Source organism: Salvelinus alpinus, chromosome 27 (genome assembly GCF_045679555.1).
Source record: "Salvelinus alpinus chromosome 27, SLU_Salpinus.1, whole genome shotgun sequence".
NCBI classification, from domain to species: domain Eukaryota; kingdom Metazoa; phylum Chordata; class Actinopteri; order Salmoniformes; family Salmonidae; genus Salvelinus; species Salvelinus alpinus.
In genome coordinates, this window is record NC_092112.1 from 42,836,411 (window position 1) to 42,854,885 (window position 18,475).

Here is an 18,475-nt window from a genome sequence, read left to right on the forward strand (position 1 = left end):
GTCAACAACAGTGCAAATAATCCTTAAAGAGAAGCACTTAGTTAGATGTCACATGGTGAGCTGGCACGTCACAAACAGAGACATTCAAGGACGTTTCATCGAAATATTCTTATAGCAGTAGACCATCATCTTAGATAAAGAAAAAAAGCAGCAACTTGCTTAGTTAGCTGTACTAGTTCTCAATTGACCAGTATTGAAATGCTCCCTATTTAACAGTGGTCTACTGCGCAACGCTAGATACATTTGTAGCGGTGGCTTGTTTAAAGCAATGGGACATAGGTTATTATCTTCAGCGTTAGCCGCTAAGCTAGGCTAGTTTATGAGGAGCCACGGGGCATTCGGGAGAATAGGAACAAGAGGACATGACATCAGATATATAGTTAAATACTTCCTGTCTAACCTCTAACCTCAATTGACTTTCTACCACTAGCTTAATAAAGGTTTTTAGACAGCGGCAGCAAGTACACAAAAACGTTTCTGGTGAAACTTGATCTTTCTAGAACAGCACTGTTGCCATTGGAGATATCTCTGAAGAGGGGGAAACAAGACTTTAATTATCTTACTCTCTTCACAGATATCTCCCAAGAAAATCCGGTCGGCCGAAACACCCTTGCAAAAAGTATGACTTCTACCACCCTTCAATTCCCTTTTCTGTTCTTCCCTTTTCTCTTCCTTTTTTCGGTCACACACTATCACAACCACAAACCTCTGTTTCCTTTTACTACATCTTTCCGGCACTACCTGGCCACATGCATTCAGTCGGAGGTAGTGTGTCAAGGTTGTGGTAGGGGAGGGGCATAGTACATAATACATATTTTTGCTAGTTCTTATTTTCAATCATATGCATGACCCCGAAAAGTCACTATTCTGTAACCATAGCAGAATGTTGTTTTATTTTTTATTTGTATATAGTATTTATTCCCGAGTGCTAGCATTGATGCGCTGATATGGATGTGAAGTGCGTGCTACCATGGCCTGCTATACAGAGCTGACATGGGTTCAAATACTATTTGAAATTATTTTTTAATACTGCAACGGCGCTTGATTGAGCTTGACTGTTGCCATGAAACCAATAGAAAAGCCTAGAAAGTGTAAACCCCACCCACCTAGCCTTCCAAGCAGGCTAAAGCAAGTGGTAAAAGTATTTGAAAGATTTCAAATAGTATTTGAACCCAGGTTTGATACAGAACCGGAAGGGAAACAGGTCATAAGGGTTTTGCATGTTTTTCAGAACCCTCTCTGCCCTTCCCCAGAACCTTCCCTGCTCAGCCAACAACTAACTAACCGACTGGCCTGAGCCAGTCCCATTACTCAGCTCCAGCTCGCATACACACAAACCCGCACACACACACTTCAGCTCCTCTCATCTGGTAACTCATCAATGTTTCTCTCCACATAAATGAATGACATATGATGTGCAGTCTCTGGGTCGTGAAGGGACGATACGGAATGATTATATTTTCCTATTTGAAGATGAACAGTAGGTTCTCTTAATGTTTTATGAATGGCTTATAAATAGTTCATAAGTGGTATATAAATGATTGATTCCGTGATTTGCATCGTGTTTCTCTGTTTTTGAGAGCAAAGGCGAAGGTATCAGCGATTGTAGCGAACCAAACAACAATATTGTTGCTTTCCCTTTCTCTTTCCTCCTCTCCTCTCCTCCCTCCTGATTCTCATCTCTCCTGTCTTTGTTGGTCTCATTAGAGGCATGTGCATCCGTATATGTGTGTGTTTGTGTGCCTGTGTGCGTGTGTGTGTGTGTGTGTGTGTGTGTGTGTGTGTGTGTGTGTGTGTGTGTGTGTGTGTGTGTGTGTGTGTGTGCGCGCGTGTGTGTGTGTGTGTGTGTGTGCGCGAGTGTGTGTGTGTGCGCGTGTGTGTGTGTGTGTGTGCACGAGTGTGTGTGTATGTGTGCGCGAGTGTGTGTGTGTGCGCGAGTGTGTGTGTGTGTGTGTGCGCCCGAGTGTGTGCACGAGTGTGTGTATGGCTGAGTCACAGGGTGGGTTGTGCTATATTTATCTCTCTGTGTTGGTCTGATGTCCCTCTCTCTTTGTTGTAATGACACATGAGTGATGCTACTCTACCTCTGGCTGGCAGGCCCCCCCAGCACTGTGTCGAGATGTATGTGTGTGTGTATGTGTGTGTGTGTGTGTGTGTATCTGTGTGTATCTGTGTGTGTTTTCCTTTGCCTGGCAGTCTCCTAGCATTCTCATTGGGTACTGTAAAGGGGACAGAGGAAAAGGTCAGTGTGACGTGTGTGTGTTTTGGTAGGGTTAGGAAGGTTGGTGCGGTCATTGTTGCTCAAATAACTCCCAACATCGCCCTCTGGCTGGCACTCATAGTTTATTCATTTTCTCCCCTTCAATCTCCCCGTTCCCTTTTTTCCCTTCATTCTCTCCTCTCCTTTCTACCCTACTTCCCTTCTTCCCATCTGTTCTCCCCTACCCCCTCTCCTCCGCTCTGCCCCCCCCCCCCCCCCCCACTTTCTCTCCTTCAGAAGGTTTGGGTCTGTATGCACTCTCTCCTCTCTCCCAGATGGAAGTGCTCCATATCACTACCTTTATTCTTTATTCTCACCCCTCTTCTCATCCGACCCCCATCCCCCAGAAGTAGGCGAACGCAAAGCGCTAACAGCATTTCCATGTCTAAAACATCTCTGTGGCCCTGAGGGAGAGCGTGAGCTACAGTAGCTGCCTTTGGGTTAGAGAGATAGAGCTAGCCATTGGATTACCGATGGTGGTGAGATGTTTTTTTATTCTTGAGCCCACCACCAACCCCCTTCTTCAGAGGAATACTTTATTACCATGCTTCGTAATATTAAGGTCAGTCGGGGTTTTTTGTTGTATTATAAATATTATTGGATATGTTATTTTCCCTCTTCTCTTTTCAAAAAGCTATCCAATGTTCGCCTGCCGTCAATTTCTCCCGTTTGACAGCATTGTATACTCTGGCAGTGCGAGGGTTAATGTCGGTGTGAGGCTCATGCAGCACGTTAGCTTGACACCCTCATGGTGCCAGATCCTGTGAAGTACTGGCGATAATTGACCCTGAAGGGTAGTAACACAGGGACAGTGTGTGTGTTTATGGAGATGGGGTGGGGGTGGGTGTGGGGGGGGGGTTCTATATCCTCAGCTGTGTCCCTGGTTTACAGTAAGACAGTGAGAAACTGTAAATGTTACTGGGGGAGATGGACTGGGACGGGACAAGGTCAGTGTGACTATACACTGGCTGATGGTAGCATTCTGAGATTTACAACTGGGCTGAGATAGAGAGACTAGCATGGTATAGACTTAAAGTAGATCAGTCACAAGGACTATGCTATAGACTTAGCAAGAGTAGAGCAGTAGGTCAGTGTGTGTGTGAGAGACTGGTACACTGAAAACAATATGGTCCAGTGAAGGCATATAGCCCATTGAGAAGTGTGTGCACAATAATACTACTGTGAGAGATTGTGGTGTGTGTGTATTGGGTTGGCTACTGGAAATGTCAGTGGCTCAGTGACAGGGTCATTGACAACAGGACGTCACTGCACCGTGCCAATCCCCTGGCATGTGACGGGGGAAAACAGATCTGGATAGTGTGTGTGCGTGTGTGCGCGTGTGTGTGCGTGTGCGTGTGCATGCTGGCATGTGAGAGTGTAGGGCGTGCTGGGTTCCAGGAGTTGCAGCTGGGCAGAGTGAGTTATGGTGGGGGTGGATGGGGGTGGGTATAAGGAGGGCCTAGAGGCCCAGGCACAGACCACAGATGAGAGGGGAAAGCGTTGGCTGGGCCAGAGGAAAAGACAGGAAGAGAGACAGGGACTACCAGTGTCAATGTGTGAGAGAGAGAGAGCTACAACACTGGAGTCCCACAGAGAAACGATTCGTACACTCTCACAGGTGGAGTATTGTGGATGTTCAAGTTGTGTCAACAAGGCTGAGCCGTTGTAACGCTGTTAAAGGTTTAATATGTCATTTATTTCATGGGGGAGTTTCTCTGTCAGCAAACTGAAGTGTCGGGTGCGTGTTGTTATGTTAAGTCGGAGTTTAGGGTCTTCAAACGTGTTCCTTTGCTGTGAGATGTGTGGGTCACACGATGCAGTGTGTTGATGTGTTCTCTACTGCGGTCAGCTATTTTGGAGGGTGGAAGTATTTATGTTCATCCACGGTGTTTTCACGGGTTTATGTGGTGGTTAACTGTCCCCTTACGGTGTCTGACTGAAATCGATGAATTAGAAGTGCTGTTTAGGAGAAGTGTGACGTTTGGTGCAAGCATGACAGAGTTATTTTGGTTCAGGAGCAGCGTTCAGGTGCTATGATTTCTGCCCTTAAACCGGATGGGACCCGGAGGGAGGGAGGGAGGGGGGCGGGAGAGAGTGTCAGGTGCCAAAACGACTATTTGAACAGCGAAGTGTAGGGTTAAAGAGTTCACACGTTACACAGAGCATCAAGACACTGGAGGTGTTAATGGCACTGGATTCTCTCCAAACCAACTTCCTCCACTGAGAATGGATAGTACTCAGAGTGTTCAGTTGAAAGTACCCCGGACTTCTTATGATCTATTTGTCAATGAACTGCATGACTGTATTACTTTGCTTCAATAATGAATGACTAATGAATAATAGTTTGCCCAGTGTTGGTTGTTGAAAGGTCACTTCTTTTATTATATCCTTTTCCGGTGTCTATTATCTGCATGTCAATTTGATTGTACTCCGGATTCGGTTTATCTTTGTACTTGCGCGCGCACGCACGCACGCACGCACGCACGCACGCACGCACGCACGCACGCACGCACGCACGCACGCACGCACGCACGCACGCACGCACGCACGCACGCACGCACGCACACACACACACACACACACACACACACACACACACACACACACACACACACACACACACACACACACACACACACACACACACAGACTCCTAGACAGAGAAAGCATCTGTATTTCTTGGCAGTCATAGAGGCTGAAGTGGATGGCATTGATTTAAGCCTCTCTTTATCTTTCTTTAGCTCCATCCTCTCCTCCAACTCCTCATTCTCTCGCTCTGTGTTTGTCTCTCATTCCTGTCATTCACAGACACAGTCTCTAAATCTCAGAGCCGTCGGAGTCACGGTCAGAGAGAGATTTGACACATTCACACACACACACACTCTGTGTCTAAATCAAATCAAATCAAATGTATTTATATAGCCCTTCTTACATCAGCTGATATCTCAAAGTGCTGTACAGAAACCCAGCCTAAAACCCCAAACAGCAAGCAATGCAGGTGTAGAAGCACGTCTACATCGGAGGTGGATCATTCTTCGGTCTCATTGTGACTGTGCACTCAGTTGACCTAATCAGCGGTGGGGGATTCATTGTATGGGTCTACTGCACCCCCTGGTGGTTAGTTTTAGCCTGTCCCTGTGACTCCCCTGTTACACCGTAGAAAATACATTGAGGAACTACTGTATCTACCCATATGCTCACTGGCCCTAGTTAGGAGGACACCATGTGGCACAACAAGGTATTGTGAAAGTCAAAGTGATATGGTATCCATAGCTTTCTACTGTCAGTAGCCTGAACACCAATGAGACAAGGAGAGGAAGATAGGCAAGACAATGAGACAGAGCTGAAGCTTTCTGATATCACAAATTGACTATGTGGGTCTATTGCACTGTACTGTATTCACCTTCCATTCCTCCCTCCCATAACTTATCTTGACACATAGACATATAGATTTCAATATGCACCAATGTATATTCAACTAAACCCTACTCAGGTAAAACTCATGTCTGGTTCAATTGATTTTGATATATTCTCCTATATCGCCTAGTGACTGACCTTGGGAGACTGAAGGTATGTGTGCGCGTGCGCGCGCTTGTGTGTGTGTGTGTGCGTGCGTGCGTGCGTGCGTGCATGCGTGCATGCGTGCGTGTGTGCGCGTGTGTGAAAGACAGAGAGAGAGTTAAAGGAAGAACAAGTGAAGTTAACTTTCTGACAGGACTTGGACTTAGATTAATGACTGTCCGTGTGTAATTAAGGCATGGTGAGTGGTCTATCTGGCCGTGTGAGTGTGCACGCGTACTTGCATGTGTGTGTTTGTTCGTCCGTGCGTGCGTGTGTGTGTGAAATGAAACCAGCGTGAGCTCCTGTCTCTCTCAAAGCGGTGAGAAGAAGATAACACTGGGATGCGCCTACTAGAGAGCCCTAATTGATCTCCTCGTCTCTGTGTGTAGGCCAGTGGATCAGGAAGTTTCAGTGACAGTGATTAACTCATTGAAAAACTCCTGGAGAACCTCCTCGAGACAGAGAGATTTGGGATTTTATTTACGACATTACTATTGATTCATTGTGGGGGGCCTCCTCCATCCACGGCTGTTCATAGCCAAACATCAGTGTTTGCCTGCAAAAACAATTATTGGTTTAAAGGTCTGCATTATGCACTTAAGGGATACAGCCATATGATTGTCTTTGATGTGATCTGTAAATCCCACTAGCCTCTATGTGGTGAGTATCTAATATAGGCCTAGCATGACTCATGGGTCCTGGGGCTGGTAGTAGAGCATTTCCCCAGAGAGGTCAGGGGGAACGGGTCAGAGTGGTTTCAGCTGTGGCCTGGATCACATCACATCAGAGGAACACAGTAAACACACACACACAGCACCGCTAGGCCTGGGGTCTTTTCTGGGCTGCCCTAGTCTCCCGGGAGGAGATGACACATCCTACATCTAACAAACAGAAATACAATTCTAAAAAGGCAGCCATTTTGAAAAAGAGAAATGGTATGTGTTTGTTTGTTGTTGCGTCGTTACAATAGTCACAAGAGTCACAAGAGTTGGCTAAAGCACAGATTAGTCCAGGCTAATATCTCTGCTCTCGGGCCAGGGGTTTCATTTATAAACGTTGCGTAAATTTCACACGAAATATCTGCGTGCGCCATTTCTGAAAAGAATAAGTAATATATTGAATATTGTGATGTATAAACGTGGTGTTTATAAACGCCATTCGTACGCATGTTTCTAGCAACGCGTATGCCCTGCCCACCTCAGATGTGTTTTTTTCGGCCTTCTATTTCCTGTGTTCGAGGCAAAATCCAGTTGTCACTTGTGCCGTATTGATTGCTTTCATTTGACTTCTGCGACTCTTTCATACTCTTCATACGCTGATGTTTTTTTCCCGTTGACGCTACTACCGCGGAAATGTCTGTAATGACCTGTCAAATACACCCCGGTAATGGCTGAAATGGGCTCAATGGAATACATTGTCCTACCGTTGGATCTATAACAGCGCTAAAGCTTCGTCGGGGATTTAACGTTTCAACACTTACATTACAAGAACGAGAAGAAAGAGGACTTTATTTTGATGGGTGTTCATTTTTATTGGGTTTAAAAAAAGAAATAATAATAATAATTTAATAGTATACGATAAACAGAGTAGCAGCCGCATATATGACGATTGTATATGAGTGGGTATGTGTGTGTAGAGTCATTATAAATGTATGTGCATATTATGTGTGTGTGAGCAAATGATAGCGTGAGCATTTGTGTGTGTGTTAGTGTCAGTGTGTGTGAGTGTGGAGAACCTTGTGAGTGTGCATAGAGAAAGTGCAAAAATACAAATAAAATAAAATACAAGGGTCAACTTTTTTTTGTTGCTATTTAGCAGTCTTATGGCTTGGGGATAGAAGCTGTTCAGGAGCCTGTTGGTGTCAGACTTGATGCACCGGTACCGCTTGCCATGCGGAAGCAGAGGGGACAGTCTATGGCTTGGGTGGCTGGAGTCTTTGTAATGATTTTTGGGCTTGCCTTTCACACCGCCTGATATAGAGGTCCTGGATGGCAGGGAGCTAGGCCCCAGTGATGTATTGGGCTGTCCGCACCACCCTCTGTGCCGCCATATGATCAAGGGCTGTGCTATTGCCATACCAAGCAGTGATGCAGCCAGTCAAGATGCTCTCAATGGTACAGCTGTATAACTTTTTGAGGATTTGAGGGCCCATGCCAAACTTTTTCAACCTCCTGAGAGGGAAGAGGTGCTGTCGCCCCTTCTTCGTTTCGTAATGAAGCCGGTGACGGAGGTGGTTAGCTCGTTGATGTTATTGGTGGAGTCTTTGAAACATATTCCAATCAACGCTAGCAAAGCAGTCCTGGTGCATAATCTCCGATTCTGGTGACCATTTCTCAACGGAGCGAGTCACGGGTACTTCCTGTTTGAGCTTCTGCTTTTAAACAGGAGACAGGAGTATGGAGTAATGATCTGATTTGCCAAATGTAAGACGAGGGTGGGCCTTCTATGCTTGATTGTGGGTAGAATAACAGTGGTCTAGGACTTTATCGCCCTTAGTGGCGAGGGAGACGTGTTGATGGAAGTTGGGAATCACATGTCTTAATGACGAATATTTCAAATCACAGCCTCTGGATGTAAGTTGTACTGCTTGTTCATAGCTTTGTACAGTTCGCTAAGTGCCAGCTTGTTATTTTTCTTGTCCTGAGGTGGAATGTATACAACAGTCACGATAACAGCTGAAAACTCCCTCAGGAGGTAGAAGGGTCAGCATTTGACCATCAGGCATTCCAAGACGGGTGTACAATGGATCGACACTTCCACCGCGCTCGAGTCAGCACACTAGTTGTTGTTTATGAAGAGGCAAACCCTCCCCCTTTCGATTTCCCTGACTCCATTGTCCTGTCCGCACGGTGAATGGAGAATCCATCAAGTTGGATAGCCAAGGGAAAGACAGCCAATTCACAGACATAAACCCCTTCTTCCGGACAAGCTAAACACCTTCTTCGCTTGCTTTGAGCCACCAATGTTGGCCGCAGCCGCTTATGAGGACTGTGTGCTCCCAATATCCATGGCTGATGTGAGTAAGACATTCAAGCGTGTTAACCCTTGCAGGGCTGCCGGCCCAGATGGCATCCCAAGCCTAACAAATTCTACAGCACGAAGGCAGAGTCATGTCTTAAGTGTAAAACTAACAATGACTCAATAATTCATACTTTCTGGGAATGCTATAAAGTCCAACAGTTATGGGCAGAGCTAGAAGGTTGACTGTCAGAAGTAGTACAATGTAAACTTACTTTTAATCTGCCTGTCTGCATATTCCAAGACATGGCATATGGGGGTGTAATCTTGAAAGAAAATGTATACTAAAACTTGGAAATCCATCAATCCACTATCATTAACATTTTGAGAAGAATGGGAAATTCAATATAGGCCTATTGGCTTTTTTATTTTCCGGGTCAATGTTTGGCTTTTTCAGGAGAGGCTTTATTACTAACACTTTTAGTGAGTTTGGTACACATCCGGAGGATAGGGAGACATTTATTATGTTCAACACACGAGGGGCAAGCACAGGAAGTAGCTCTTTCAGTAGTTTAGTTGGAATAGGGCCCAGTAGACAGCTGGAAGATTTAGAGGCCATGACTATTTTCATGAATATGTCGAGAGATACAGGATTTAAAAACTTGAGTGTCTCAATTGATCTGAGGTCCTGGCAGTTCTGTGAATACTCAGGACAATAGATTGTTGAAGAAATATGCAGACTCAAAGATGTGTCCAAATTTTTAAAATAATAATTATGATATTTTCGTCGAAGAAGTTCATGAATTCATCACTGCTGAAATGAAGGCCGTTCTCACTTGGGGAATGCTGCTTTTTAGCTTTGCAACAGTATCAAAAATACATTTTGGATTGTTTTTATTCTCCTCATCCTGAGCAGCAGTGAGAGCTTTTCGATATTGCACGGTACTGTCTTTCCAAGCTAGTCGGAACTCCGTTCCAATTTTCTGGAATCTTGCTTCAGGACTCTGGTATTTTCTGTATACCAGGGAGCTAGTTTCTTGACTTTTTAAAATGTTGTTTTTAGCTGTACGACTGCATCTAGGGTATTACGCAAGGTTAAGTTTAGATCCTCGGTTAGGTATTTAACTGATTTTTGTCCTCCAATGTCCTTGGGTAGGTGGAGGGAGTCTGGAACGGCATCTAGGAATCTTTGGGTTGTCCGTGAATTTATAGTACGGCTTTTGATAATCCTAGGTTGGGGTCTAAGCAAATTATTTGTTGCGATTGCAAATGGAATAAGATGGTCCAATAGTCCAGGATTATGAGGAAAAACATTTAGATCCACAATATTCCACTGGACAAAACTAGATCCAGGGTATGATTGTGGCAATGCGTAGGTCCTGAGACATGTTGGACAGAGTCAATAATGGCTCCAAAAGCCTTTTGAAGTGGGTCTGTGGTCTTCTCCATGTGTATATTGAAGTCACCAAAAATTTGAATATTATATGCCACGAGGTCCGATAGGAATTCAGGGAACTCAGTGAGGAACGCAGTATACGGCCCAGGAAGCCTATAACAGAAACTTTTAAAAAAGCAATTGAGTAGATTTCATGACTAGAACCTCAAAAAATGAAAACGGGGTCATATGTTTTCAGAAATTGACATTTGCGGTCATAAATGTTTTAACAACACCTCCACCTTTATGGGATGCGTGGGGGAAATGGTCACTACTGTAACCAGAAGGAGTGGCCTCATTTAACGCAGTCAAATCATCAGCCCTTAAGCAATGTTTCAGTCAGGCCAATCACATCAAGTTTATGATCAGTGATTAGTTCACTGACTATGACTGCCTTGGAAGTGATGAGGGATCTAACATTAAGTAGTCATATTTTGAGATGTAAGGTATTATCACAATCTCCTTCAAAAATTACGTATGGGGGAGGTTTTTATTCCAGTGAGATTGCTAAGGCGAACAACGCCATGTTTAGTTTGGCCTGACCTAGATCGAGGGACAGACATGGTCTTACTGGGGAAAACAGAGCTGACTACACTGACTGTGCTAGGGGCAGACTCCACTAAGCTGGCAGGCTGGCTAACAGCCTGCTGCCTGGCCTGCACCCTATCTCATTGGGGAGCTGGAGGAGTTAGAACCCTGTCTATTTGATAGATAAAATCAGAGCACCCCTTTAGCTAGGATGGAGTCCATCACTCCTCAGGAGGCCAGGCTTGGTCCTGTTTGTGTGTGAGTCCCAGAAAGAGGGCCAATTATCTACAAATTCAATCTTTTGTGAGGGGCAGCAAACAGTTTTCCACCAGCGATTGAGTTGTGCGAGTCTGCTGTAGAGCTCATCACTCCCCCTTACTGGGAGGGGGCCAGAGAGAATTACTTGATGTCGACACATCTTTCTGGTTAAGTTACGCGCTGAAGCTATGTTGCGCTTGGTGACCTCTGACTGTTTCATCCCAACATTGTTGGTGCCGACGTGGATAACAGTATCCCTATACTCTCTACACTTGCCAGTTTTAGCTTCAAAAAGCACCATCTTCGGGTTTACCCTTTACGTCGGTAGCCCTGGCCCCTGGTAAACAATGTATAATCGCTGGATGATTCTTTTTAAGTCTAATATTGCGGTTAATGGAGTCACCAATGACTAGGGATTTCAATTTGTTAGAGCTAATGGTGGCAGTCTTTGGCGGCTCAGACCCCATAACGGGTGGAGGAGAGACCCGAGAATGCTCGGCTGAATGAGCGACACCTGTTGAGCATGCAGACAGCATTTCTTTCCACACTAAAAGTAAAAGGTTCCTGGAGTATCCTTGAGGGCTTCTTCAAATTTAATCTGTGGAGGAACCCCTATAAATTCGAAAGAATTTTTTTTTTAATTGGATCATCGAAGAACCTTTTGGGGTTAATTTTTTTAAATTATCCCCCCTGTGATTTTCAGCAAACTTAACATGTGTAAATATTTGTATGAACATAACAAAATTCAACAACTGAGATATAAACTGAACAAGTTCCACAGACATGTGACTAGCATAAATTGAATAATGTGTGCCTGAACAAACGGGGGTCAAAATCAAAAGTAACAGTCAGTATCTGGTGTGGCCACCAGCTGCATTAAGTACTGCAGTGCATCTCCTCCTCATGGACTGCACCATATTTGCCTGTTCTTGCTGTGAGATGTTACCCCACTCTTCCACCGAGGCACCTGCAAGTTCCCGGACATTTCTGGGGGGAATGGCCCTAGCCCTCACCCTCTGATCCAACAGGTCCCAAACATGCTCAATGGGATTGAGAGCCGGGCTCTTCGCTGGCCATGGCAGAACACTGACATTCCTGTCTTGCAGGAAATCACGCACAGAACGAGCAGTATGGCTGGTGGCATTGTGATGCTGGAGGGTCATGTCAGGATGAGCCTGCAGGAAGGGTACCACATGAGGGAGGAGGATGTCTTCCCTGTAACGTACAGCATTGAGATTTCCTGCAATGACAACAAGCTCAGTCCGATGATGCTGTGGCACACCGCCCCAGACCATGACGGACCCTCCACCTCCAAATCGATCCCGCTCCAGAGTACAGGCCTCGGTGTAACGTTCATTCCTTTAACGATAAACGTGAATCCGACCATCACCCCCGTCAGTGAAGAGCACTTTTTGTCAGTCCTGTCTGGTCCAGCGACGGTGGGTTTGTGCCCATAGACAACGTTGTTGGCGGTGATGTCTGGTGAGGACCTGCCTTACAACAGGCTTACGATCCCTTAGTCCAGCCTCTCTCAGCCTATTGCGGACAATCTGAGCACTGATGGAGGGATTGTGCGTTCCTGGTGTAACTCGGGCAGTTTTTGTCCCACAGGTGTGATGTTCAGATGTACCGATCCTGTGCAGGTGTTACACGTTGTCTGCCACTGCACGGACGATCTGCTGTCCGTCCTGTCTCCCTGTAGTGCTGTCTTAGGCGTTTCACAGTGCAGACATTGCAATTTATTGCCCGAGCCACATCTGCAGTCCTCATGCCTCCTTGCAGCATGCCTAAGGCACATACACGCAGATGAGCAGAGACCCTGGGCATCTTTCTTTTGGTGTTTCTCAGAGTCAGTAGAAAGGCCTCTTTTGTGTCCTAAGCTTTCATAACTGTGACCTTAATTGCCTACCGTCTGTAAGCTGTTAGGGTCTTAACAACTGTTCCACAGGTGCATGTTCATTAATTGTTTACGGTTCATTGGACAAGCATGGGAAACAGTGTTTTAACCCTTTACAATGAAGATCTGTGAAGTTATTTGGATTTTTATGAATTATCTTTGAAAGACAAGGTCCTGAAAAAGGGCCGTTTCTTTTTTTGCTGATTTTATATATTTCAACTATGCTGTGATGTTTAAAAAACAATTTCAATATATCTAATCCAATATAATCCACAGATTGCGAGTTGAAGATAAATACTTTTACTAAGAGTATTGGTATATTAGTAATTGACTGACCCAGTCTCTCCAGATCTCCTAACAGCACTATTTCTAGGGTCAATTTTAGATCAATGCTATGCATTTTCAGCTTTTCCTGAACCTGAGACCAGAAACAAGCTACCTGAGGGCAATACCAAAACAAATGGTCTATTGATTCTGTATCCTCACAACAAAATCTGCAGAGCTTCGATGATTTTATGCCCCAAATATTTAACATTTTGTTGGTGGCAAGAATTCTATATAATAATTTTTTCTGAACAGCACGGAGTTTTGAATCTTGTATTGTTTTATATAGCAACTCATACACCCTGTACCATGGAATTGGTACATCAAAAATCTCTTCCCAACTGTTTTGTAATTTGTATGGTACAGTTTTCAACATCCTGCTTCTCAAATGAAACTGGTATACTTTCCTATTTATGCTATTTTTATTCCTCCGACAGTTTTGATCCTTTACACTGGGCAGACAGACCAGTTCCCTACCTCCTCCCGCTGCCACCTGCCTCCTCCATTTTTTGGGTAATGCTGTAATCAATTGGTTGTACTCTTGGATTGAGCAGACCTTCCCGTACAAAGGACATAACGCTACCATTCCAATTTACAATATAGTTTTAGAACAAAATACAATATCAACCAGCCCATTTGAGTTTGTGTCACGCCCTGACCGTAGAGAGCTTTTTATGTCTCTATTTTAGTTTGGTCAGGGTGTGATTTGGGTGGGCATTCTATGTTCATTTTCTATGTTTTGTATTTCTTTGTGTTTGGCCGGGTGTGGTTCTCAATCAGAGGCAGCTGTCTATCGTTGTCTCTGATTGAGAATCATACTTAGGCAGCTTTTTCCCACCTGTGTTTTGTGGGTAGTTGTTTTCTGTTTTGTGTCTGCACCAGACAGTTCTGTTTCGTGTTGTTACATTTTGTTATTTTGTCTCAGTGTTCAGTTAAATACAAAGTCATGAACACTTACCACGCTGCGCTTTGGTCCGATCCTTCTTCATCCGACGACCGTTACAGTTTGGCCATAATATTTGTTGTAACTTTTCAGGGGGATGAATTTGAAATTGTAGCCAGCTCTGGAATGCTTGTTTGAAAAAGAGAGATACTTTGAAAAAAGTATAATTTTCAATTAATCGAAAATGAGACATTTTTAAACAATGGATGAGCTTTTCTTAGTAATCTACTTGAGAACCATTTAGGGTTCAAGTAAAACTTTTGAATAAGGGAAGCTTTTAGAGAGAGGTTTAGTGCTTTTATATTTAGTGATCTCAACCCACCCAATTCATATTCATTATATAGATAGGCACGATTTATTTTGGCTGGTTTAGCGTCCCAAATAAAGCGAAATATTTTTTGCTCATATGATTTGAAAAACAAATCATCAGGAGTAGGCAGCGCCATAAGTAAGTGAGTAAACTGAGATATGACTATGGAGTTAATCATGGCAATTTTTCCATAAATAGACAGGTATTTACCGCTCCATGGTTGCAGGATCTTGTCTTTTTTAGTTTTCTATTGAAATTCATTGTGAGCTTATTTATATATTTTGTGATATGAATACCAAGTATGTCTACTTCACCATCAGCCCATTTAAAGGTAAACTGCAGGGTAATGTAAAGGTTGTATTTTTGAAAGATCCAATACGTAATATTGTACACTTCATAATTAGGTTTTAGTCCAGAGAGTACAGAAAAGTTATCTATATCTTCAATGAGACATTGCAGGGATCTAGCTTCCTGACTTAATATAAAACTTGAGTCATCGGCATACATGGATACCTTTGTTTTTAAGCCTTGGATTTTTATCCTCTAATGTTGTTATTCGATCTGATTTTAACAGCTAGCATTTCGATGGCCATAACGAATAGATATGTTGACAGCGGACACCCTTGTTTATACCTCTTGACAATTCAAAACTCTTTGAGAAGTAGCCGCTATTTATTATTTTACACCTGGGGTTGCTATACATTATTTTCCCCCATTTTATAAGAGAATCACCGAAATTGAAAAAATCCAGGCATTTATAAATAAAATTCAGTCTTATTTTATCAAATGCTTTTTCAAAATCCGCTATAAATACCAGGCCTGGCTTCTTAGATGTTTCATGATGTTCTATTATTTCTAGTAGTTGTCGTATATTACCTCCAATGTATCGTCGATGTAAGAAACCTGTCTGATGAGGATGGACAATACCTGGTAAAACCCTTTTAATTCTGAGTGCTACAGTTTCTACTACCATTTCTATAGGAGTAGTTAGAACAATTTAACAATGGAGCTTTTAGTATATCAAAAAAGGCTTGATATACCTCTACCGGTATGCCATCAAGCCCTGGGGTTTTTCCAGACTGAAAGGATTTAATATTCCACATTCCACTGAAAAGGCAGCGCAAAATATTTGGAAAATCTTCATCAGATGAGTCATATAACATCATGTTACACAATACATTTATGTTTTGTTCGATAATGTGCATATATATATATAAAAAAAATCTCAGTTTACATTGGCGCGTTATGTGCAGTAATGTTTTGATTCCAAAACATCTGGTGATTTTACAGAAATACTCATAATAAACATTGATAAAAGATGCAAGTGTTATTCACATAATTAAAGATAAACTTATCCTCTATGCATGTGTCAGATTTCAAAATAAACTTTACGGAAAAAGATTAATCTGAGAACGGCGCCCAGAGCCCCAACCAGCCAAAGAAATAGTCACTATTTTGGCGTCAACAAAAGCTACAAAAACACTATAAATATGCACTTACCTTCGAATAACTTCATCAGAAGGCACTCCCAGGATTCCCAAATCGACAATAAATGACTGAAAAGTTCCATAAAGCTCATAATTTAGCCACTTGTTGTTAGCATGTTCAGCCCACGAATCCATTTTCATGACGCACGAGCAAACCTCCAGGCAAAAACTCAAAAAGTTCCGTTACAGGTCGTAGAAACAGGTCAAATGATGTTTGCAATCCATATTTAGTATGTGTTTTACATTAATCATCAATAAGGATCCAACCGGAGAATTTCATTGTCTGTTGAAAGAGCATTGGAACGAGAGCTCTCTCTCTCCCTCGCGCGCAAATCCTGACTGAAAAATCTGACGACCACTCACTAGAACAGCTCTTCTGAGCCCCTCCCTTATAGTAGAATAACAAGACTAAAATCTAAAGACGACGACATCTATTGGAAGCCCTAGGCAGTGTTTGTTCAGCCATATCTACAATGGGTCTCATTTGACACTGTTTTGAAAATCGACTTCTCATTTGTTTTCTCAGTGTTTTCTATACAAGAGTAATAATAATATGCATGTATTACCTTCTGGGACAGAGTAGGAGGAAATTTCGTTTGGGCACGCAATTTGTTCAAAGCCGAAATGCTGCCCCCTATCCCTATGAAGTTTTAACACTGTGTTATAATCTCCTACCATAATGGTATGATCATTTGTTGCCTGTAAATTCAATAAATTGGTATAAATGTTTTCGAAGAAGTATGGATCATTCATCCTGATTTGGACCATATAGTTTAATGAGTCAAATTTATTTTTTGTCCACTTTCATATTCAAAAAGATCCACCTTCCTTGCGAATCATTCCTGACTATTTGCACATTCAGATCGACATTTTTGTTAATTAATATCATCACATCTTTTGAGTTCCTATGTCCAGGACAGAAAATTATTTCCCCACCCCATTCCTTTTTCCACACAACTTCATCTAAGGATGTAGAGTGCGTTTCCTGTAAACAGTATATGTTATATTCCTTTTCTTTTAGTCACGTAAAGACTGATCTTCTTTTTTTATAATCTGCTAAACCGTTACAATTATAACTGGCTCTACATATTTCACCCCTTACCATAACTAGATACTATTCTCAGTCTAAATTGACCATAATTAGTGCTTGTAAAGTTACTGCCATCAGAGGTATTATGATGGTCAAAATTAGAGCTTTCAAATGTTTGATATTTAGAATTCAAGAAATAGGTTTTAGCAATATTTGTTTTATTCCATTGCCTGTTTGCTTGTGAGCCAATGCCACAGATGTTAGAAAATTGAAACAAGATATTATGTGTGTAGTAAATCTGAGTAGGTTGATGTGTATGATATTGAATGTGATTTAGTGAGAGTGTGTACGATGTCTGTATAAGAGTAAGACTATAATGTGTGATGTCCAAATAAATAATAACTCCGCCAATTTGCATGGTTGAGTGTCTATGTGTGTAACATGTAGTGCGTATAGCTGTCACGATCGTCTTGTGAAGAGAGAGAGGACCAAAACGCAGCATGTGAAAAATAAGACATCTTCTTTTTATTTTAAGAAGGAAAAACAAAACAAAACACTTTACAAACTAACAAAACAACAAACGACCGTGAAGCTACAAAACGAAAGTGCACACACAAGCTACTAACGTTTAGACTTAGACAATTACCCACAAACACCTCAAGCCTATGGCTGCCTTAAATATGGCTCCCAATCAGAGACAACAATAAACAGCTGTCTCTGATTGAGAACCAAATCAGGCAACCATAGACTTTCCTAAACACCTACACTGAACACAACCCCATACATACTAAAAACCCCTTAAACAATACACACACCCTAAACTAGACAAAACACACAAAGACAACCCACCCCAACTCACGCCCTGACCAACTAAATAAATAAAAGAAAAAGGAACAATAGGTCAGGAACGTGACATAACCCCCCCCTTAAGGTGCGAACTCCGGGCGCACCAGCATAAAGTCTAGGGGAGGGTCTGGGTGGGCGTCTGTCCACGGTGGCGGCTCTGGCACTGGTCGTGGTCCCCACCCCACCATAGTCACTACCCGCTTTCATAGCCTCCTCCAAATGGCCACCCTCCAAATTAACCCCACCGGACTAAGGGGCAGTACCGGACTAAGGGGCAGTACCGGACTAAGGGGCAGCACCGGACTGAGGGGCAGCACCGGACTGAGGGGAAGCACCGGACTGAGGGGCAGCACCGGACTGAGGGGCGGCACCGGACTGAGGGGCGGCACCGGACTGAGGGGCGGCACCGGACTGAGGGGCAGCACCGGACTGAGGGGCGGCTCCGGACTGAGGGGCGGCTCCGGACTGAGGGGCGGCTCCGGACTGAGGGGCGGCTCCGGACTGAGGGGCGGATCCGGACTGGATGGCGGATCCTGGCTGGCTGGCTCTGGCGGATCCTGGCTGGCTGGCGGATCCTGGCTGGACGGCTCTGGCGGATCCTGGCTGGACGGCTCTGGCGGATCCTGGCTGGACGGCTC

General features: G+C 43.6%; 1 protein-coding gene across 4 annotated transcripts in view; it reads left to right on the top strand.

Moving 5' to 3' along the window:
• LOC139556606 (serine/threonine-protein kinase PAK 5-like) overlaps positions 1–18,475 on the top strand; it is a 112,734-nt gene that overhangs the window by 49,617 nt on the left and 44,642 nt on the right. For 2 of the 4 annotated variants that reach the window (XM_071370763.1, XM_071370762.1), the window contains exon 3: positions 575–619. The exons of 1 other annotated variant lie outside the window; for it this stretch is intronic. In XM_071370763.1, the coding sequence (XP_071226864.1) occupies positions 575–619 (45 nt within the window). Of the gene's footprint in view, positions 1–574; positions 620–3,754; positions 3,879–18,475 lie in introns of those variants that run through there. One more of the 4 variants, XM_071370765.1, reaches the window with a different exon arrangement.